Here is a 23,718-nt window from a genome sequence, read left to right as displayed (position 1 = left end):
CAAGAAAACTACTTGACTTGACTTTGCCTTCAATTTTTTTCGGCTTACAAAACAAGAAAAGCAAGGAGGAGGAACAAGAAAAGAAATGAAATTGAAAGCAATGGGGATTTGAAGCAGCGTTCAATCATTTGGCTTGATGTGGCGCAGTGATTGCCCAGCAGCAACATTGATTGAAGGTCGGCGTGCTGCTAACCCTTTGCCAAAATGTGTGCTGGACATGGGTGCCCAGAGCCCGTCTATGCCTAATATGTCAACATCAGCAGCGAGGCCCAGGCCCACGCAGGGGAGCAGCTTTGGGCGGTCACGAAAAACGCAAATATGCCCGCTGGTGGGCGGGGAGGGGCGTGACGGGGCGGGGCAGGCCGGTGCGTGCTGTGTTCGAACTGAAGTGGAAGGATTTATGCTGGCAAACTGTAGCTGTATATTAAATGCCCAGGACTAGGCCAAATTACGCCTTGATTACTGAGGCTGCACTCGATGCGAAAAATGTTTCAGGCGACAGCCCAGCTAACGACTGCCTGCCAGGGCGAATGAGCGAGAGAGACAGGTCGTGAGGTGCTGTGCGTTGGCTAAGACGAAATGACTAATTTATGAGCCATCAATCACGTGACTGGCTATGCCATCACGCTGGCTGGCAGCCTGCATGCGGCAGGCAGGCAGCAGGCAGGCAGGCAGGCAATGTCCTTAAGGACACGCCAACGCTATCAGCTTTAATTTGCACCAGCTCATGGCGGAAGCGGAAGTTGTGCGCTGCGTGAAGGAAGCCAGCCAAGTGCAGACACACGGCTTAATACAGAGACGCAGCGCGCTGTGAGCAAAAAATTTGAAAATCGACTCAGAGCTACTCTAGAAATAGAGCAAGATATTGGAATATAGTTAAGGACTTGATGTCATTGATGATTTAAGAAACCTCCAATATTGTATATTTGCAGTTATAGGAGTTCCTTGAGATGCATGTAAAGAGAACATCTGTTAGTTCCATCTGCTTCAGTTATTATAGTTTTTATATTCCTAATACTCCATGGAGTAGATTTCTGAAAACTAAAACATTGTTCGACTGTATAGAGCTGGTGTTCTATAGTTAATATCTCTGCTTCTTACATCTAGTTCTCGAGTTATCTATGAATAATTGACATTATATGATATGATACGATTATGTGAGCAATATCAAATCTAGTTATAGATTAGATTAGATACATTTGAGAAGACAACGAATAAAATATATTATATATGCATCGGTTTTTTAATAGGAGATTCAGTATCAATATTTTAGCTGGAGATAGCCTCTTTATAATATAAAACCCAGATATTATTGAAACTGAAATATTCTAAATCTCTGTATAACTTTAAAGTTTCTTCATAAAAAACATGACCTCTTCTTCTCTTACAACTCTTGAGTCACCAATAAAAAAAAAATGCCAACACAGCAAATCACTTTTGATATGAAGTCTAATCAGCATTGTTTTATTATTTTGAGATATGCATATTTTGATCGTGTCTATCATACATGAGCTCTTACAGCACCAATATACCCGGCTTACGCCATGCTGAATGTGTTTTCTGTGCATAGACAAGACGAAAAATAAAAGCTTAGCTCGTTTAAGACAACTTGGGTTCTGTTGAGTTCATTAAAAGCATTGAAAGTACATTAAATAAATGGCAGGCAAACATTCGAGAGCCAGCCCGGAGCCTTGCCCTTGAAGCCTTAATTACAAACTGTCCACTGGGCATTACAGACTACTTAGTTGCCTGCCTTCTCCTCCATCAACGGATGCTGCTGCGGCTGTTGTTGTTGCTGTTGTTGCTGCTGCTGCTGCTGCTGTGGTTGTTTTTTATCATTTGGCAAGCCGGCGCTTGCGTCAGCATCAGCAGAATAGCTGCACTTGGGATTGAGATTCGGATTGGGACTTGGATTTGATTTTGAACTAACGCTGAGCATGGCCGCTGCGATGCAAGTGGTGGGCTCCTCTGGCTTGGCCATGGTCATGCCTGGCACAGGCTGCTTCACCATAGCGACGGGGGGCGGGGCTCTCGGCAGCGAGGAGACACTCGATGAGGGCGTTCCAAAGCGTCGCTGGGAAGAACGCTGCGGCATGTCCTGCTGATCGTGATGTGTGAACATTGAGGCTGTCGTCGAAGCTGTGTCTACGGTTAGCTGTTGGGGTTGTGCTCGATTGGGATTGGGGAAGGGTCGTCGATTCTCCAAGATGAGCTTTATATCACGCGCCGATTGCCACCAGCTGGGGGAGAGGCAGAGTTCTATTAGAGGCCCGAAAGAGCAGTCAAACCTCAGCCTATTCTTACCGATACCAAGGCGTCAACTGTGATTTGATTAACATGTAGATATTCGCAAAATAAACCGTTATCTGTGGGACAGCAGTTGAGTTAGAGAGAGAGAGAGAGAGAGGAGCTGAGCAGAGCGAATCCCCATACACACCGTCATAAACAAGAAGAACAACATCCAAGACTTGGTCCACAGCTTGCTCAAGCCCCACGACTGCGTGTGCATCGCATAGTACTGTATGCCCACCAGCAAAGTGCCAATAATGCCGAATGCAACCAGCGTCAGCAACGAGAACATTTGGCAGTCCTCCTGCAGTGCACGCCGGCTCATAGCACGCGAGTACCACAAGCGCAGCGACTGCAGGCACGTGTAGCTGCAACGGAAACGGCAATTGGATGAGGTCGCAGCTCCGACGACAACGGTACAAAGCAGAGTTCAACAAGCGTGAAATGAGTCGGGTGAGCCAGACTACTAACTACTCGAAGCTTTAAGTTTGTGTTGGGAGCAAAGGGAAATCTCAATGGAAATAAATATACGAGTGAATATGCGAGTTTTCAATGGGTGGATAGTGTTAGCTAAATTACCTATCGGATTATCGGTTTGTTTATTCTAAAGATATACCAGTAAGAGCTAAGATGTGAAGTTTGGTTTAGTTGCTTACAAAGATCGTTAACTTAAATGTCAAATGTAATCTCTTATTTCTACAGTTCTCAATAGTATCCTTATACCAATATACCCCTCAATAATATCCTTATACCAAATTTGATAGCTCTTACTCTTATAGTTCTCGACTTATAGCGATTCAGCTTCATATCTATCCATATCCTCTATGAAGTTACAGTTTACCTGATATTGAGCAGGCAGATCATCAAATACTACTGCAAGCTACCAATATACCCAGTTGCCCTAGCCAACGGCTTAATCAACTTGTTATCGGATCTTGAGCAGGGCAAACCCCAATAGACATACAACTTCAAACAAGCAATATAGCCAGTGGCTCTACGGTACGCCCTTCTCAGTATCACAAAGGCGTCTCAAATGTGGACCAATTAGCCAGCTCCAAAGCATTCACTGATTCAAAAGTGCCAAAGCCGGGACCGAGCTCTACCCTAGCGCCAGTCCCAGTCCAAGCCCCAGAGCCAGAGTTGTAGCAATCGCACTAAGCCTGGCAACCTCTAACCAAGTGGCTGCTGATGAAGTTGAGTGTCAAGTGGATGCACAGCTAGTTGAGTTTTTGCCAGCGCTTTTGAATTGTGTTGGCACTCGGCGTGGACAACCGAGGGGGAGGCATAGCATGAATCAGGCCGTTATTGCACTTACCGTAGCGTCTGTTCCGTGTTATAATGAAACTGGCACAGTTCGCAGATTGTGCAGCGCGAGGTGCTAATCCAACGCTCCAGGCAGTGCACGTGCACATATGTCAGCGAGCCCTTGCACAAACAGGGCGACACCAGTCTGCAGAGAGAGAGAAAGAGAGGGGAGCGGTGTTAACAACAATGGCAAAAAGCAGGAGGAGGATTAAATGTGCGGACAGATGAGCAAACAGCATCCGGCGTAAACAGCATGCAGCTGAAATACGTACATATGTCGCCCCTCGCTTTCAAATGCAACTGCAACTGCGACTGCGACTGCGACTGCATTTTAATAACTTGAATAAATAATAATATTTACAGGCAAATACACAGATCAACTATGAATATATAAATATATGCATATGTAAATATATTTACATACATGCATATATATCCATATAGAAACTGTTTAAGTATTACGGCCATTACGCTAATTTTATTAAAATGTCATGCAATTAATTTCACGCACTTTGCGGTTACATGCACAATTCACAATATACCCTGGAAACGACAGTGAACAAAGGGTATATTGCATTGTGAATCACTAAAAACCATTAAATGCCAGCTGGACAGAGCAGCAGCAGCGGATTTGGGGAGAAGAGTAAATAGGATTTTTACTTTTTAGCATAACTCTGTACGTTAAAGCTACGGAATTACAAAAACAACGTAAAGAAAAAGTATTTGTTGTCTTTTTAATGATGCATTGGAACATGTATGAAAAGATCACAATGTACATTAAACATATAACATTAACAAATTTAAAGTTTGAATATACAAATTTCTAGCTGGAATTTTGTAAGCATGAAAAACTTAAAAAAAAAAAAAAAAAAAATAATAATAATAAAATAAAAACTAGTTAAAAAAATAAATAACTTTATAGCTAAAAATTGTTTAACTAAAAAAACAAATAATATATGTATATATTAGATTTCATCATTATAATTAAATAAATTTACTGAAAATATACTAATATATGATATAAATATATTTAAAATATTTAAAAATGTACGAAACAATTAAATTTGCGTAATTCTCATTTTAATTTAAAAAAATATTAAATATTAAATTATAAAATGTCAAATTATTATTAATTGTAATTTTAATTAAATTTTAATTTTAATTTTTTTCTTAAAGATTATGCTTAAGGAAAGATTCTCGGACAATTTTAGAGCTTGGAAAAATATATTTTAATAAATTATACTTATTTCTATAATTTACTCTACTTTAGAGTACTTTCTTTTAAAGAAGCTTTGCTCCAATAGCTCTACTTATTTTGCATACAAAATATTGTTTCTATATAGAAAGTTTGACTTTGATAATATTAATATTTCTGTCTTAAATAAATATTCTAAATTAGAAGAAATAGACGTCCATTTTCAGAACTTAGCTCTCACAAAGATCTTGATCTTGATCGTGGCAAACCCCAATACACATGCAATTTCAAACAATCAATATAGCCAGTGGCTCTACGATACGCCCTTCTGAGTATCACAAGTTTCAGTCTAAGCTTAAGTTATACATATTCGCTTACTGTCTCTAGAGTAAAGTCTCTCATATTGAAAAGTACTCTGAGTACAGGTCAAAACCTAGTCGCATACACCCCACACACAGAGCACGAGGCCTGACGCCACTTGGCTTAATTTATGGCCATTAGATGTGTTTATAGATATTAAATGGACAACGCTGGATTTATGGTGCTACTCACTGTTCGGGATTATCCGCATTGTGGCAAATGCGGCAGACGAGCGAGCCAATCGATGGCATCGAGTCGCTCGAGTTGGAGGCCTCGCAGTCGAGATTCAAATTATTGCATTGCGTTCCACTGTCCGCACAGCGTCGCAGCACGGGGGCCATGACCAGTTCGCTGCCCGCCGGCTTGGCTGCGGCGCACGTGGAGATGTTTGCCGCAGCCAGGGCTGCCTCCGTGTGGGCCAGCGACTGGTTGAGCTTCTCAGTGTTCGTCGAGAGCAGCTGGAACTGCACGTTCGGCTTGAGGCCCAGCGTAATGGAGCAGCCAGCCTGTTCATTCGCTGCTTCCTTGTCGCCCTTCTCGATCTTTTCGACCTTTTCGATTTGCTTGGACGCATTCGTCGGCTCCACGGAGTTGATGCATGTCTCGACAATGATCATCGAGGGTGGCGTATCATCGGCGCTGCTATTCGACACGAGCTCCTCAATATCCAGCTGCAGCGCTGTCTCTGGCTTCAGCGCATCCTGCTCCACCACGCCGCCACTTGCATCTGCAAAGCAAACAGCATATAGATAAAAGTGAATATCATTCACGCAGTTCAGCTAACCAAATCTTTCGCTCTCCATTGTTTCGGCGCTCTTATCAAATGTGGATGGAGAATATCTGACTATCATCAAAATTGAATGGGTACGCTGAGTTGCGCTTTAATTGTTACTTGTGGTATAAATTAACCAAAATTTAAACACATTCCGCTTGTAAAAAAAAACCTCTGATCGTTTGCTATTGTATGATTGTGTGCTGTTAAACTCAATTACGTTTTCTATATAATTCAGAGATTGCTTGATTCTATGTAAATATATATGATTTTCATAGCTCTTAGCTTAGGTTGACTTTACCTTAGAAGACTTTACTAGCTGCAGTATTGGAACAGTACTCTTCACACATAATTCTACATTTGTCTATCAAATGAGTGTTGCAAAACGCCATCTAAAAAGCTTACCTAGCACAAGTGCTGCACAACTCCAGCGATTCATTCAATTCGCCCAACCACTTTTCACTTTTTAGTTTCCCAATGTTTTTGATCAGCAATTAGTTAGTTTGCGAGTTGGAGCAAACCGGTGTCGGTGTCGCGGGGGCGGAGACAAAAAAGCCCGAAAAGCGAAAACAAACATTAATTGTAATTGACAGAGTGGAACCGCGCGCTGTCACCCACAGCTACTGCCCATAAACTCAAATTGAAAGTGTAACAGTTACGGCAAATAACTTTGTCGCCGCTTGGCTACCAGAAAAACTCTAAAAAAAAAAAAAAAAAATACCCTAACCATCTCCCAACTCAATATATAGTACAGCCAACACCTTCGACTCCTGCTACTATCGAGCGCTGTGCTATTTCTGGCCTGGACTTTATGCCCGCGCTGTTAGTTCGTTAGGCTCCTCTGCAGCAGTCTGACTCTCTCTCTCTCTCTCTCTCGCTCTGCTTGTGTGAGTGTAGGAGTAACTCCTGTCTGCGTGTGTCATTACCATACCAAAACTGCTGCTTCAAAACATTTTTACTCCCTTTTTGCCTGCCGTGTGCGTCAGTTTGTATATTCATTTTTTTTTTTGCTGCCTCTGCTTGAGCGCCGGAAGCTGCTTGAATCCGCTTGTTCAAACTTGACTTCACAGGATTCAGCTCGTGGGCTTCGTTGATTTATTACGGCGGACGCAAAGCCAACGCAAAACATTCTCATAAGCGCGTTCCGTTCAACAACATGAGAGGAACCCGCAATTTGGTCATGTAGCAACTACAGCAACAAGAACAAGACTCAATATACAAACGAAAAACAAGTCAGAAAAACAAGTCCGGCATCTATCAAGAAGCTATCGAAGATTGAATACACTAACAGACAGCAAAGGGTTGCTATAGAAGATGTATGAAGAGAGAAGACGCGCCTTTAATGTGTTTCGGCTGATCTGAAAGAGATATAAATAATAAAAAAATCTCTACAAAAGTTGACAATATGGAAAATATATCGCTATCAACAACTATCGATAAACAAACATATTTTGCATCGTGCTGACTTTATTGGACTTCACTCTTCCATTCTCTTCATTGCTTCACCCAATCAATATACTCTTTCGACAGCGCATCCCACAACAAAAAAGGGCAACTTCTATGTCTATATCAAAGAGCAAAAGTTTTTAGTCCGCGAACCCTTTTTAATGCCATCGCCGTTTGGCGCTTGTTTCTGACGCGTTGTCCCAAAAATCGGTTAACAACTTTGTTTACAAAACAATTCGAGATGAAGTCAAAAAGTGGAAAGTGGAAAGCGGAAAGTGGAAAGTGAAAAGTTGAGATATTTTTTATGCGTGTGCATGCATTGAATAAACAAGAGTATATTGGTTTTATGCAATCTCTGTGCCGATGTCTGCATGTCTGTGTTGTGTGTAGCCTTGACTGAGATTTCGAACGTCCGCCTGGCCCCCTGGCAATGGTTCTATTTGAGACTGGTTCTCTACTGACCTACTCAACAGTTTGGCAAAGAATTTATAAGAAACGATTATTATGCAACTTGCTATAAAGAATTGCGGCAATTGCAATGCACTTAGGCGATTCGATGATGAGCATTTCATTTAGTTGCAGACTAAAGTTCATTAGTTCATATTTTTTTATTTTTTATCTCTGGCAATTTGTAAATGGGCTAAAAACAAAGAAGAAGAAGAAGAAGCTAGCACAATTTTAATGAAATTTTCACACTATTTCCGGTATGGACAAAGCTATACACCAACACACACACATACACACACACACACACTGGCTGAACAACTGCAACTGTGTAGCAGAGACTCAAGTTATCCCGAGCGCTGGCTAAAAGTCCAAAGTCTAAAGTCTGCGCCTTTGGTTAGAGACGCAGAAAATGCGTCAGCAAAGTTTTTAATGTATTTTCGCCAAGTTTGCGCACACACACACAAGCACACATACATAGACACACTTATAGCAGAAAATTCCTTCATTTGGCAATGACAAAAACAAAAAACAGACAGAGAGGGAGAGAGAGAGGGCGAACAGAAAAGAAAGCAAGAAAGAAAGAATGAAAGTAGAACAGCAGCAGAGGCGAGGCAAAAGTTTTGCTCTAGCACACAAAGTGTTAAATAATATAAAACTATGCTTGTGGTATTTATTTAAACCTAAAGACATTACGAAAATTATACCCCAAGCACAAAGTTTTCACCAGTAGCTGCCCAGTCCTTCCGCAGCTGCCCCCAGCTGCCACTTCCAAAAGACAAGTCGCCACGCAACACGGCATCTAGTTTCATTGGTAGCTTCAGCAACCTGTGGCAAGTCCCTCGGCGACGGCGAATTGAACTAACAAACAAACATACATATATCTCTCTCTCTATACACATACACACACACATAAATATATACCTAGTTGAGCTGGTCGCTAAAAAGCTTTGCTGCAAACTTGTTCAACTTTTCACTTTTGCTCGGAAATTAAATATTTACGGATTTGGTTACAACATTTTGTATTCCGTGTTAACAGAACGTGACTACAGGAGACGGCTCAGCTTAAAGAGGCTAATATCAACTAGAAATTAGTTGCATTTTAAAGTAACAGAAAAAGCAATTGAGCCGAATTTGATTTTTTTTAAAATATATAAGAAATACATAACAATATCGTAGTAATTGGTGGGTAGGTAATAATGAGATATAGATTTCAATATTGCCAATATTTATAAAATATATATGTACATTTTACTTTATAGCTGCTTAGCTTTTAAATTCTATATATGAATTTATAGATCTACATACACACACATATGTATTTGAATATTCTATTTTCTTTAGAATTTTACTCTTTAAATTCATGTTTAATTCATAAGAAACAGAATATTTTATTGTTTCAATAGTCTTTTTACAGAGCCTTCTACATTTTTAGCTAAGAAGTAAAAACTGAAATGCTCTACGGCATATGCAGCCAATAGGCTGAAGCCGATTTATTTTCGTGTTACTTATTAATTATAATTTTATTTGACTAAAAACTTACGTTATCAATATTATTTAATTTTTGTATTTAATTTTTTTTTATGATAGTTTTAATAAAGATTATTTTAAAAAATAACAAGGCTCAATTGTGAACTAAAAGGCCTTTTAAATATGACATGAAAATTATTGAAATATTTTATTTTTATTTGTTTATTTATATATTTATTTTTTAGTTAGTTTTTGTTTTTTTTAATTCCTATTTATATTTACAAATTTTTATATTTATATTTTTTATATATATATTTTATATTTTTATTTATTTAATTTTTGTTATTTAATTATTTTTTCATTATAATTTATTTTTAAATTTAACATATTTGATTTTATTATTATTATTTGATTTTTATTTATTTATTTATTTTTTTTTTTTTAGTTCCTGCTAATATTAAAAAAAAAATTATTTTTGTATCTATTTTTATTATTTTCATTTTATAATTTAGTTATTCATTTTTAGCAATATTTCTTCAAATTCCTAATATTTGTATCTAATTATTTTCTTAGTTTAAACATTATTATATAAAGTTAAGTTACTTCTCGATATTATTTAGACAAGGGTCTTTTTAACTTTTGTGCTTTCAATATGTATTTAGCCCAATATGTATTTATATTCTTCATAAACATATCTTATTTTATTTTGATGCAGCACTACTTTCACTGATTTTCACGTTTTTATAGCTCCTAATTCCTTAGCCGCTCTATTTCCTTTTATAGATATTGCTCAACTTGGCCAATAAGCAGTCGATTTCCTGTATCTCTCCCAGCCTATGCCTTTCACTTTCTTTCTCTCTCTTTCTCTATCACTATCTCTTATCTACCTCTGTAGCTCTATTAAAAATCCTGACCTCGCACCGTAAACGGTTGTAAAAGGTTTAGTTTGAAGTCCATTGCGGGGCTTTGGCACAGCTTTTCGTTGCCCTTTGTCCCTTATCAGCTTCATATTGTCTATATGTATATACATTTATATATAGATGGCAAATTCTCAATGCATTGAACATCGGGAATGCAGAATAGAATGGCAGTTCGCAGTTGGTGCCGAGTCTATGATGGAAAGCATAAAAATTGCCGCATAAAACTTTTACAAGCAAATGAATTTTATTTTTACGTATTACGTGACCGTTGCCATTTGCCCAGCTTTTGTTGATGGCTTTGCCGCTTTGCTTTGCCCTGCCTTGCTTTGCTTTGCTTTGCTTTGTTTGTGTGTGCTTTTCGACTTTTGGCGTCAATCGAATGAATTTATTAGAAACGCAAAGGCCCAAGGATCACAAAACGGAAGCACAAAAACCAGGCCAAAAGGATTGTTTATTTGCGCTATTTTACGCACGCATTCCGATAGTTGTGCACGGGCATTTTCGCACTTACTTGCCGAAGACATCATATTTATTAAGTAATAACCGAAGAAGTTTTACAGTCATATATATAAGATATATTTATAGAGATATATTTAACATTTATGTTGACAGTCGCAGATATTCAAAACTTTAATTGGGCGCGCAGCTTGGAGAATAAATAAATATATATATATATTCTACTTGGCATAGCGAAACTTTTAGCCCGACGTAATTAAAATTGAGCATCTCGACAACAACAACAACGACAACGACAATGGCACAGCAAAACAAAACTAAGGTCATTAAATAAATTGGAAACAATGTGCCAAAAGGGCACAAAGGTCGAGCATAACAAAGACAGAAAAAAAAGACACACACACACACACACACACACAGACAAACCGAGAAGAAATCTCAGCAGCGAAACACAAAACCAGTTCTAATGGTTACCCCTAAGGTGGGGATGGGGGCGGAAGGGCAGGCGCCGCTGCGGCAAAGGGTCGAGCAAGGCAATCAAATGAAAATGTAATTCGAGCTCTAATAAAAATTGGCCAAATAGAGGCCAGCACAACAATGGTGCCATGCCCGGCCATGCCCAGCTATGCCCGGCCATGCCTTCTTCTATATCTGTCCGTTAAAAGGCATTTTGAAACAATTGCGAGACACATTCGGACTGCGAAATGTCGCCAGCTTAAAGACTTTGCAATTGTCTGAGTAATTTATGTAGCTTCGGCTATAAAATTGTAGCTTCTTGGAGCATCGATAAGAGAGCGACTACTATTCATTCTGCAAAACACCATTTCCCTCTTTTCTGTCAACGTTGCGTATACGCAACCCTTTCATACACACACACACACCCACACCCACACCCATATATACATATATATACCATATATACATGTACATGAATATTGCGTATACGTAATGGCGGACTAGTTTGACCAAATGGCTGACTTGCTGTAATACAACGAGGCGGAGGTATATTAATTAGATAGCTTTGTGTGTAGCACAGTTGGGAGCAGAGCTGTTGGGGTAGTATATGGAGAGAATATGTGAATATTGTTGATCGGGGCTTAAGAGTCAAGTCTGACCATTCCTATCTATAAAGTTGCATAGCTCGATGTTTATCCATTTTTATGCACGTCTGGACTAAGGAATGTTTCACTTAAGGACTTAACTCTTAAAGTTCTTTTGATGGGTTTATCATCCAATTGCTCTATTCAAACTCACATTAATATAGGGAAATATTTATTTTATTTTTTGAATAGAGGGATTACATGATAAACTACCTCGACGTTGCATTCCATCGGACTATAATCAAATATATGTATATAATAAAATCCATAAACTCATATAATATCATTCACTAATGCCCTTCTCACTGACATTTAAGCCCTCTAAGTAATACATATGCGTAGTTTCTTATTGTCTTATTATTGAAAGCATAAGCCCATCAGCTTAAGCTTTTTCAATAGCCAAACAAAGCCCTGCTATGCTCCGATTCCTTTCCATAACATATAAGCCATAAAAGCACAACAAATTTGCATCGAATATGTTTTCAAGGGGCATTAAATCTTCTTTCGTTTAAAGTCAACTTCACTTAGGTGGCTCATTGCTGGTGTTTGCCGTTGATTAAATGCGGCAGAAACAAAACAGAAATTCGAAAGATTAACAAACAGCAGCAACAGCAACAGCAGCGGCAGCCCAACCCGAAAAGAAGTGCCAAAAGCAGCTTCGCCCTCAACCCGAAAAAAATACAAAAAAATACAAAAAATACGAAAGAAAGTAGCAAAAAAGTAAACTTTGCGCTTTGTTGCTGTGTGGAGAGTGTGGAAAGTGTGGCAAGTGTGGCAAGTGTGGCAACTGTGGCAGTGTGGCACTGGATACAAGAGTGCGCACACAAAGCGCTGTTAAACGCACTTGGGCGAAACTTTTAAGTGCGGAATTTGTAATTTTTAAAACTTGGCAGACGCCAAGTGAACAACAAGTCTTTATCTCCTGCCTTCTAGCTTCTGCCTGCTGCTTCTTCTCAAATTCGCTGTTTCTCACTTTTCCGCCTTTGATTCTGTTACAGGTCTCATGGATACGCAAACGTGATCTGCATATACTCACGGCAGGCAGCACAACCTACACCTCCGATCAGCGCTTTCAGGTGAGTCGCGACGTATTTTCCAGCCCTTTGAGCCAAACTCTACATAATTGGCTCATCTAATCTCGTATGTAGGTTCTGCGGCCCGATAACTCAGCCAATTGGACGCTGCAAATCAAATATCCCCAGCCACGCGACTCGGGCGTCTACGAGTGCCAAATCAACACCGAGCCCAAAATGTCGCTATCCTATACCTTCAATGTTGTGGGTGAGTACGATGAGAAGGTTTCTTTAAACTGAGTAAATTTTATAGCTAAGCATGGGGACAGCTAGTTATGCGACAGCAGAGAGTTGAAGGGAACTCAGAAGGGAACTGAACGGAAGTGAGAGAGGGGTCCAAATATATATATGTATATGTATATGTATATAGTTGAAAGAATTATCCAAAAGAAACAACAGAGAGTCTTTCAGCTGCTTGCATTTTTCATTAGCTGCAGTTTGTTTTAAAGTCTGTTGTAGGAAAATTCAATTTAATAACTAACTAGTACATATATTATTATTAATATAGTCTCATACACACACGCGCTTATATTCCGCCCTCTGAAACAACAAGCGAATAGTTAATTAATTTACCGGATTTATAACGCCCATTAGAAATTTAGACTTAGTCTCTGCTCGAATACCTTTACTAAGCCCACAAATTTGTCCACTCGCCGCACAGATCGGTCCCAAAATTGTCCCTCCTTCCGGCTAATATTATGTGAACGAGCGAGCTACACAAATGAGCGAAATTTACTGTGACCCAAGGCCCGAGAGCAAAAATATCGACATGCTGTAAATGCGCTGTAGCTGGCTGCTAATAGCCAATGCATAGAGCATACATACATACATATACTGCTAATAGCCAATGCATAGAGCATGGATATATACATATGTATGTATATGTAGAGCTGAACCCTTTTGCCTTGGCAATTATCATAACTCTCTGGGTCGAAAGGTCAACCACATTCAAATAGCCAAATTCACTTCAGCTAACAGCATTTGCTGTGCCTAGCTCACATTTTACATTTCACATTTCACATGTTACATTTTACATTTTACATTTTGGAAGGCTGTTGCAAAAATTGGTCACAAAACCACTGAAGTGCTTACTTTTATGAGACACTGTATGGGTGTGATATTAGTGTATGTGTGTGTCCGAGTGTGTGTGTGTGTGTGTGCGTGTGTATGACAAGACTTTCTGAGTTTCTGCGTCGGCTGCCTAAGTCTCATGTTTGCCAGCTGCATGCAGCTTTCATGAGCTTAAGGAAGTCATACAATATGCATGCTATTTACACATGTGTGTGGCAGCCTATATATATATGTGTGTGTGTGAGAGAGAGGATGGCTGCCTATGCCTGTGTGTGTGTGTGAAATTATGTGCTGTAGCTCACTGTGCCAGGCAGTCAGCCGAAGTGCCTTGTATGATTATAAAATAGCAAATTCGATTATGCGCAAATTGCCTTGCTGGGTGCCTCTAGCACGGCGTATACCCTGTAATTCTTTAACAGAGCTACACAGAATATAGAATATCAAGCGTAGAAGAAAGTTAAGTCAGCAGTTTAGCTTTAGTCTTATGTTTCTGTCTGGTTTCTGTCCAGATTAATTTGATAATTCCATTTTGGATCCTTTATATATGCTTATTTCCCATTTCTTATATACAGACTTAGACACATTAGACTTGAGCTTGCCTTACCGACCAACTCTTGGTCCATCATGCTCAATTGTGGGCCCAAAAGATTGTAGCTGTAAACGAAGTTAAAATTTAGATGCCGGCTGTGCACGCATGAGTTTGCTTTTGCTTTGCCTTGGCATCCGAACGCCTCTAATTAGCTTAACTTAACGCCTGAAAAGGCGTTAGCTATACACCCGCACACACATGCACACTAGCACTCTCACACACACTCACACCATGATCTGTGTTACCTTCAGCTATAGTCAGCAATTTTTTGAAACTAATTGAAAAATGTTCGCTCGTATCGCCAGGTGGGAAACGGAAGAACTGCTTACTAATACACATTAAAAGTTTTTATCTATGCTCTATAACTTAGAGGTGGGAGCCATTAAGGGCGTGCAGCGTGCCGAATTTGTTGGGCAACTGCTTATAAATTTTTGCGTTCAGTGCATTTTTATCGCATATCGCATTAGCAATGCATTTTTGTTAAAAGTTTCTGGTGCGGAAGAATGCGTTCAATGAGATTATTTGATTTCTGAACTATGTGTTGCCATATATACATGTATGTATGTATGTGTGCGTATACATGTGCATGCATGCATGCTAGCATGTGTGCGTGTTGTTGTTTTTGGCAAACTCATCTGAGCCTGGCCGCATGGCCAAACGACTTTGTTTCAACATAAATGCTTTGGTCAGCTTGAATGTTATGAATGTTTTAGTGCACTCACACACTCTCGCCAAAACACACACACACAGTCAAGAAAGGCAAGCTAAAACGTATGTATATGTGGGTGAAGAGGACAACAACTTGACCGACTGACATAGCAACCGTCAAGTCAGACAAACACATCTCAACACAATGGTCATAAATATTACATTTGCGGAAATGCAAATGACTGCCAAACGTCCTGCATAAGCCGCGCCCCACTAGTGCACGCCCACTATTTCCCTCAACCTCCACAAACAAAAAAGGAATAAACACAGATATATAAAACCAAAAGGAAAAAACAAACTCCACGCAAGCCTTAGTAGAACTCATGTTCATACTCATTTCAATGGCCAAAAAGAAAACGTGCATATAAAATATTCGACATGCCACTCACGTGGAAAGCTGGAAACCAAAATGCTGCCACAGTGGTGCAAGAGCGATTTGTCTGTGGATCAAATGAGCTGATATACCCAAGGCATATCCAAGTGAGGCAGAAAGCAGGGAAACTTCATTGAAGAGAGCATAAAAAACATTTTGGAGAAATAATATTTAAAAAAAAATAATAATAAAAATATTATATATTGATATTAATTATTTTCTATATTATATATTAATTTATTTATATATTTCACATAAAAAAAAAAAATACTTAAAAGGTAAATAAAAAATTGTATTTACAAATTTTAAATATTTATATAACAAATTATTCACATTTTATTAGAATTTTAATAATGAAAAAAAAAATAAATAAATAAATAAATAAAAATACTAAATAATTTAGCTATTATTTTTTTATTTATTTAATTGGCATATATTTTTAGTTTCACTTCCTTTTTCGAAATGTTATAAAACATCCTTCCACAGCAATGTTGATCCCTGATTTGGCCCACTGTGCAGCAGCTATTTCTGCTGCCAGCTTAACAAACTCAAATGTTAGTTGTCTTGACAGATTAAACTAGGTTTACATTCAGTTTCAAATTGAATCATTGCCACAGTTAGCTAGTTGAAGTGTGAAAAAAACAAGGAATATTTAAACTGTTTATGTGTTCAAATTTTGGTCGACTTTCTGCCACTGTGGCTGAACTTCTGCCCGGCTTCCATTGTCGTTGCATGCATCTGATGTAGCGTCAGTATTTTTTATTATGCGCTTATGCAAATAAAAATTTCGCACTAAAAATTCCATAAATTTGTTTTTTATACGCCGCCCCCTCCCCGCAGCCATAGCCAGCACACGCTCTGTCTATCTCTAGTGAAAATTCTATTACAGTTGGAAGAAAAAAGAAGTGAAAGGAAGCTTGGACGCAGCGCCATAAACATCAGTCAAGATACTCGAACCCGGCTGCTGCGCGCCTCTGCCTCTGCCACTGCCCCAGCCTCTGCTCTGCTGCAATACATTAGACATTTTAATGCAGAAGCAGGCGCTTCAATTGCTTAAATTACCAAGTTTATTGCCAAGTCTCGACAAGGTGTCAAACTATGCAGGAAGTAAAGTCGACTTCCTAAAAAAAGAAAAGGAGAAAGGGCGGGGCGACAGCGTGTCGCCTTCGTAGATTTTAATTTGGAATTTAAGGGCAAATTACCGAGCTGCCTGCTGATAAAGAAGCCAAATTGTAAATTGTAAATGAAATTATGTACTTTGTGTGTGCGTCAAAACACAGCCAGCCCCAGCCAGCCTCGCAGGGCGAAAGAAAAAGGCAAAAGGTGTTGTTGATGCCGCTAAAAAATTTGTTTACCAGCGCGCGAGTAATCAAGCGTAACTATATACAGCAGCGGGAGCAGCAGCAGAAGAAGAAGAGGTAGAAGAAAAAATGGAAAGTAGGAAGTGAGTGACTGAGCGCTGAGCAGAAAATACAGACTGAATATCTTAAGCGAGTTAGAATGGGTCAGAAGGGCTCTGATCGACTGCAGCATGCTCGCCTAGGGATGCAAAGAGGAGGAAATGAGGAAATTGATGTGGTGTATACATTAAGAGTCTAGCTTTAAGCTTTAGCTCTGTGGTTATCCAGACTATAAAAATACTTAGAATTTTAAAAATATTTTAAATTAATCCTATAAAGTACAGGTCTATCTGTAGAGGCATCAATTATGATAGTCCATGCTCAAATGTAGATTTTTCATATGCCACGCCCTCATAAGCATGCATTGTCATAGGCTTTCATATAGAGCTTCACATGTAAGAAGTAAAGTAAATGCAAAATGATTGTTGATTATAGATCAGTGGTGGATTGAGTTCTCTTCGATTTGCCACGCCTTATAGATATATATGTATGTATTATATATAGTCAATGCTTAGATAAACGCAACACACATTCCACTTGTTGTTTTCATACATACAGTTTGACAAAGAAGATCAATCTATGATATAAAATACATATCATCATTATACAATACTATCAATTATATTATCAAATATTTTTTTACCTTATAGTACATCTAAACGTCTACATTTCTTCTTCTTCTCTCACTCCTAGTGTAATTTAAAATTAGCATATCTAATATTCTAGTGTAAAAAAATTAAATATCTCTCTCCTCAATTCTCTCCCCACAAAGAACACCGCCCAGCCCAATAGATCTTCTCAATTGCCACCTCCACAAAATGTATTCTAAGTTCTCCTTCAACTCACTAAATCACATGGATAAACAGAAAGCTAGAGAGACAATTGCGAAAGCCAATATACTCACTTTTACACTATCTGCAAGAGTGTGAAAAAATAAATTGCTTAAGCAAAGGTAAGAGAAGGCAGAGTCCGAGGGAGCGAGAGCGAGTGGGAGATCCAAAGAGGGAGATAGCAGTTCCGTTGGAATTTAAGCAAAATGCTGGCAATTTAAATGCGCGGCCCTTCAAAAAATAAGCAGCAGCAGCAGAAGCAGAAGCAGAAGCAGAATCAGAAGAAGATGTCTACTTGAGCAAGGTAGCAGCTAGATTGATGCTAGATTGCTCCTACTCAGGCACCATAAAGCAACACTCAAGTGGCAGCTTCACTGTACAGTATACTCCTTCCACGCCGCTGCTGCTGCTGCTGTTGCTGCTGCTGTTGCTGTCATTGCTGTTGACATTAGCAGCCAGCAAATTGCATGCAATCAAGCGCAAATAATTTCAGCCAGCCAGAGTTAAAGATTCAATTTGTGCGCCTTTTATTGCACAATATTCTTTATTTTGAGGGCATCGCAGCAAAGCAGGTCAAACTGAAAAGTATCTTCTGTCGAATAAGAAAGGAGAGTGAACGAAATTACTAATATGAAGCATTTGCTCATAATTGAAGTTAATTCTTTCTTTCGAACTTCAGCTGAATTGAGTGCCATTCAGCTCGAAATTTTATTGCGAAATCCGAAACTAAAGTTTGATGTCCTCTGCATGATTTGTATTTTAAGATTTCAACTTGAGTTTATTGGAGCAACTTCAAATTGAAACTAAAAATGGTGTGTACAAAACTTTTATTGCAAATCAAGCCTTCGATGACATTCGCAAGCGATTACGGAACACCATAGATGGGGAGCTTAGTTGAACTGAAGTTTGAAGTTTTTAAATAGATAAAGTATTAAAGTATTAGGGGTTTCTAAGGAACTATCAGACAAACGAACAGAGGAAGACAAATTCATAATCTAGAGTAAATATATATTTTAGACTCTACTCCGCCTTCTACTGCCTATTGCATATTATTTAAGAATATTAATACACGCTCATTATCCATTTCAATGAGTTCATAATATAATTAATTATGTAGAGAAAGTATATTATTTTGAAATAGTATATTTAGCTGGAATTCCTTTAGTTTAAGCTTTGTGCTGTTCATATTTTATAATAAACTTTGGTAACTATGATAGGATTTGGCTAGAAAAATAATATACATAACTAGGTTCATAGGTAGGTTGTATTCAAATTTAATAGATTACTGCATGTATATCTAAACGAATGAACAAACAGGGCTAAATAGGCTTCGTTACCTGTCCTGATGAAAAATACCTTATATATACCTTAAATATACCTGGTATGCCTCATTTCTCTACGTGTCCTCCCTTTGACAGTCGCTTCCAAAATGTTCCCTTGTCTGCAATCTGAACAATCTGAATTCGGCTTGTTTAGTGCCCTAAAGTTGTATTTTTAAAAATCTCCAGAGTGCTTATTCTTGATTGGCCATCATAATTTATTTTTTGTAGAGATTAGTTAGCTTAGCTCAACTTATTCAGCAAATGTTTTACGTTTTTAATTGCTCCAGTTATGTGTGAAGCTCAGCTTTTGTTCATTGTCCATCCAGAAATTAAATCGGGCGCAATTGCCTCACATAATTTTCAGGTTAACTCTAAAATTCATTTATTTCGCATTATATGTAACTAAGCTGCTTCAAGTGGCTTCCTCTGTGAATTGCAGTACTCTAATTTAATTAGAATTTATTTGTGAATAGTTTCGCCCGACCAGAGTTGATTGAAGGGGCTTCAAATGGAATTCACAACTATTTAAGTAATTAAACATCTAGCCGACAGAGGCGATTATTAATCAAATGTAATTAGTGAGGGATTTGAGAGCATTTCATGTGCCATTTGCAGTTGACTGAAATGCATTTCTTTGGCCCAGGCACCGTAAATTTAAAATTGCTTGTGATTTGTGTGGCTCATAAGGCCAGACAATAAGCTAGCAATTATTTGCATATTAAGAGCTTACTGCCAGCTTCCACTTGGGCATTGTTTTTGGCACTGTCTTGGCTCTTTGCAAGCTGAGCGCAGCGACTTGTTATTACTGTGGGTGTGTGTGGCAGTGTGTGTGTGCAGATGGCTGGGGGTGGCTGTATATGTATATGTGTGTATGGTGGCTACAGCGCGAGCAGCTGACCCAAATTCCTTGGCAAATTGCACGTTTATTTAACTTATTACACAAAGTGAGCCACAGAGGCACTTGAAGTAGTCCAGAACGTAAGTGCGCTCGCACGCTGGCAACCGCTGACTAAGAGATGCTCTTCAATTTCATCATAACTGATCATTCAGGCACTTGGAAAAGTAAAATATATTACTGTAAAATATTCTGTATCTCTATTCTCATATTTGTTAGCTAATAGAGGAAGAAAAGGTATTTCATATCTATATATTATATATCTTTAAATACATACAATCCTATCCTATACAAAAAATCCTATCGCAGCTATATATGGTCCTGGAATATGCTTTAAAAACAGATTTAGAAAACAATTTAACACTCTAGACTAATAAATACACGAATTGTTTACCTTAGTCTAAATGGGTCCTAAACCATTTATAGTTTAAGATTGCCCTAATTTTATGTTTCTAGCCGGAATTTAGCTAAGAAAAATCAGCTTTAACTTTTATAGACTTAGACCTGTTTATAAGCTAAGGCCATCTATAAACTAAATATTGTTAGCTTATTTCATTCCATCATGCATTTATAGTTAAGGAAAGTATACTTTTAATCAATTCCTATTGATTCATTATTCTCGAAGGCATTCAATACATAGCAATAGCCACTTTATCAGACTGGGCTGTCAGCCTAGCAGATAGTATTACCTACGTGTGCAGAATAAATTTACTACATCCTGTACACCTTCTCTGTAGGGAAATCTAGCGCTGAATTTCCTACACATATAATGTATACATATTGTGATTAGTCTTAGTATAAGCAATAGCTCATACTTAGCAGTTGTTATCACCCTAGGAAAACGGTTAGCAATTGAGATATATCTTCTATTTTTGAAACTACACGAAGTTATAAACTGTTAAGTTATATAAGAGGTAGGTATGAGACACTTAACCATGCCCACATTTAATATGTAAATATCTTAAACTCAATACATATTTTTCCTCTCAGAGCAACCGTCCGCTTGTCACATAATCTCTCGAAAATTGTTCGCTTCTCTCTCATATACCCTAACCAAAAAGCGCATTACAAACTGCATTACGCTTTATTTATGTAAACTTAAGGGCCAAGATGCATAAGCCTAGGTTAATGTCAAGAAAATTATGTTCATAAAATGTGTTTTTCCTACTTACTATTTTATGGTGAAAATAGAAAACTAGAGAATTATATTTGTGATAGCGCGAATTCATGATAAATGGCCAAGAATATTATTATACGACTGTAGCAGCTCATGATTAATGTGCCACGAATTATTAATAATAACAATAATAATAAGCAGAGAAATGGAATTGCCAGGAGTGGACAGACAGACAGAGAGAGAGAGAGAGAGTGAGAGGGAGAGGGGGAGAGTGAGAGGGGGAATGGGTGTGTGAGAGAGAGAGTGAGAGTGAAATGTGTCTGGGGCCATGATGATGATGTTTTGGCATTTCATTTTGCTGCCATTGTTGGACTCCACGTTTTGACAGCCATAGCCAAATTCAACAGAATATTTCAATCAATTGTGCATGTATGTGTGTGTGTGTGGGTGTGTGTGTCTGTGACGCTGACTTTTACAAATTGAATTTATTTATTTGATTTGACAATTAATTCCAAGCAATTTGCGTTTCGAGTTAGATTAATAGCCAAACGCATTTACTTTAAAGCTGGCTAGGAGCAGCATTTAAAATAGCCGAAAACCAGCTGGAAAATAGCTGGAAAAAATTACCAGAACACACAAACACACACACACAGTCGTATACGCTGTTAAATTGTATGTCACTTAGCGCAGCGAGAAACGAGAACGAGGCAATAAATACTCGTATATGTTGTACATGTGTGCAAACATACATCAACATATGCGGCGCAATAAATTTTTACAACAGCAGCAGACCCCGAGCTGGGTTAAGGGAATTTACATATAAGACGGAAGGGACAGAGTATGAGATACCCTGTAATAGATATACATGCAAGGGAGGCTAAAGCTGAACAGCAATATATGCAAGCTCAGCTCATTTTACAGTAAATAGTCTTACATTCGCACTAATACAGCCATGATTTATATATTGTATGTGAAGCATTTCTTAGCTCGTCAGCTAAGACATTCGCAAACTCTGCCCGCTGACCCACATACCAAAAAGCTCACTTGATATACCCCTTGAAATGTCAATTGTATAGGGCATAACAAGCTGCATTGTGGCAGGCCCCTCTACCCACCCCGCCACGCCCCTACAGCTGCTGCCGCCACTCACCAAAAAGTATGCCATGCGCAAAGTTCATTGCTCCAAATGTTTATGTTTATGGGCCTAGGCTTATGCGCATTTTATGCGCGAAATCAAGAAAAATGAAAATGCATTTTCGCAAAGCCTCTTTTTTTCTGTTATTTGTTTTTCGCTTCTGTGGGTCCCCACACAGCCAGAAAGCTGCTCTGACTGTCTGTTTGTTTGACTGCGGCTGCACACATTTCAAGCCAACTATATGCTGTCTCTCTGTGTGTGTGTGTGTGTGCTCTGTTTGCCTGGCTAACAGCAGTTGTTGCCAGCTGTCTTTACCTTACTCTTTCTATTCCTTCTGCCTTTCCTTTTTTTTTTGGGGTACTTTTACACTTTGGCTGTCGGCCAGCTTTTCGGGCCTGGGTCAACTAATGAAAACTTCAAACAGCTGGCCCAATAGCCAGCAAAGTTTTCCACTTTTTATACGCGCTTACGTCTGCCTGCAAGGTATATTGGTTTTGTGGCTAGCCCTGCTGTCCATCAGTAGGAGAGCCAGTCATTCTGCTGCTGTCTGAAACTTTCGGGGTATATCATGTATACTTTAGCCAACTAGCTAAGTAGTCAGCTTGACTAGAAACAAGTTTATGCATGTGAGCTTGGCCTTATTGAACTATATCCTCCAAAGGAATAGACGTCAGGTGCATATGTCATACTCTCATTGTTACCTCTAAGAACCTTCTGTGGAAAAAAAATACTAACCTATATCTAATTGATCTACTTCATATGAATATAAACCAGCTGTCACAGCTAAAGAGCTGCCTTAGCTCTCTGGAGAAAAAGACAGAAAAAGGCGGAGTGAGTGCTATTAGGGCGTGACAAATCGAAAGCTCATGAACGTGCATTAAGTAGTCAATTAGGCACAACTTCGTTACCTTCAACTTCTCCCTTTTAGCCTGGCCTAAACGCTCGGCATTCATAATGCAGGTGAGTGCGGCTGGCTAGCAACGTCAAATGCCGCAAACAGGTTCAACTAATTATTGTTAAATAGCCAATTTGCCAACACGAAAGTTCTATTATGCACACATATAAAGATTTATATATAGATATAAAACTATGTATGTGTATATATAAAGTTCAACCAGCAGCGCGCTGACAGCAGGCAATGCAAGTTTCATGTGGGCCAAAGAAAGAGCAAACTCAGCTAAAATACACACAGCCACACACACACATGTGGTGCACACACCTGGCTGTTTGGGCAGGTGGGGGCGTGGCCTGTGTATATGTGGCAATAATTTTTGGCTAGCTGCTTTGTTTGCGCGCACCGCATTGTAGCCAAGTCAGCGCCAAAAGTCATAGACACTTGCCACTCGGCCCGCCGCAATGCTTGTGCCAGGTGCGCAACAACAACAGCAACAACAACAACAGCCACGGGTACAACAAAAACAGCTCGTCGCACCCTGTGCGGGTCTAAC

The 23,718-nt window shown here is 38.9% G+C and overlaps 2 protein-coding genes and 1 long non-coding RNA gene across 4 annotated transcripts in view; 1 reads left to right on the top strand and 2 right to left on the bottom strand.

The window, feature by feature from the left end:
* The window catches only part of dpr1 (defective proboscis extension response 1), a 101,546-nt gene that overhangs the window by 68,889 nt on the left and 8,939 nt on the right, over positions 1–23,718 (top strand). For both annotated transcript variants that reach the window (XM_089472376.1, XM_018012939.2), the window contains exons 3-4: positions 12,756–12,833; positions 12,906–13,038. In XM_089472376.1, the coding sequence (XP_089328502.1) occupies positions 12,756–12,833; positions 12,906–13,038 (211 nt within the window). The remainder of the gene's footprint in view (positions 1–12,755; positions 12,834–12,905; positions 13,039–23,718) is intronic.
* Positions 1,432–6,163, bottom strand: LOC108617217 (uncharacterized). Its single transcript, XM_018012938.2, has 6 exons — positions 5,934–6,163; positions 5,342–5,876; positions 3,605–3,739; positions 2,438–2,657; positions 2,305–2,366; positions 1,432–2,240 (listed from the first exon to the last, which is right to left on the bottom strand). Exons 1-6 carry the CDS (start codon positions 5,998–6,000, stop codon positions 1,742–1,744), a joined length of 1,518 nt encoding a protein of 505 aa, XP_017868427.1. The 5' UTR covers positions 6,001–6,163; the 3' UTR covers positions 1,432–1,741.
* LOC149268362 (uncharacterized) lies at positions 15,970–16,861 on the bottom strand. The gene is made up of 2 exons (XR_016270688.1): positions 16,634–16,861; positions 15,970–16,577 (listed from the first exon to the last, which is right to left on the bottom strand). It is a non-coding gene; the product is annotated as an uncharacterized LOC149268362 (long non-coding RNA).

This window comes from Drosophila arizonae, chromosome 5, assembly GCF_054131065.1.
Source record: "Drosophila arizonae isolate 15081-1271.41 chromosome 5, UAZ_ARI_1.0, whole genome shotgun sequence".
Taxonomy (NCBI): Eukaryota; Metazoa; Arthropoda; class Insecta; order Diptera; family Drosophilidae; genus Drosophila; species Drosophila arizonae.
Note: the sequence above shows the minus strand (reverse complement) of the source record. Positions and strands in the feature narration are given on the sequence as shown.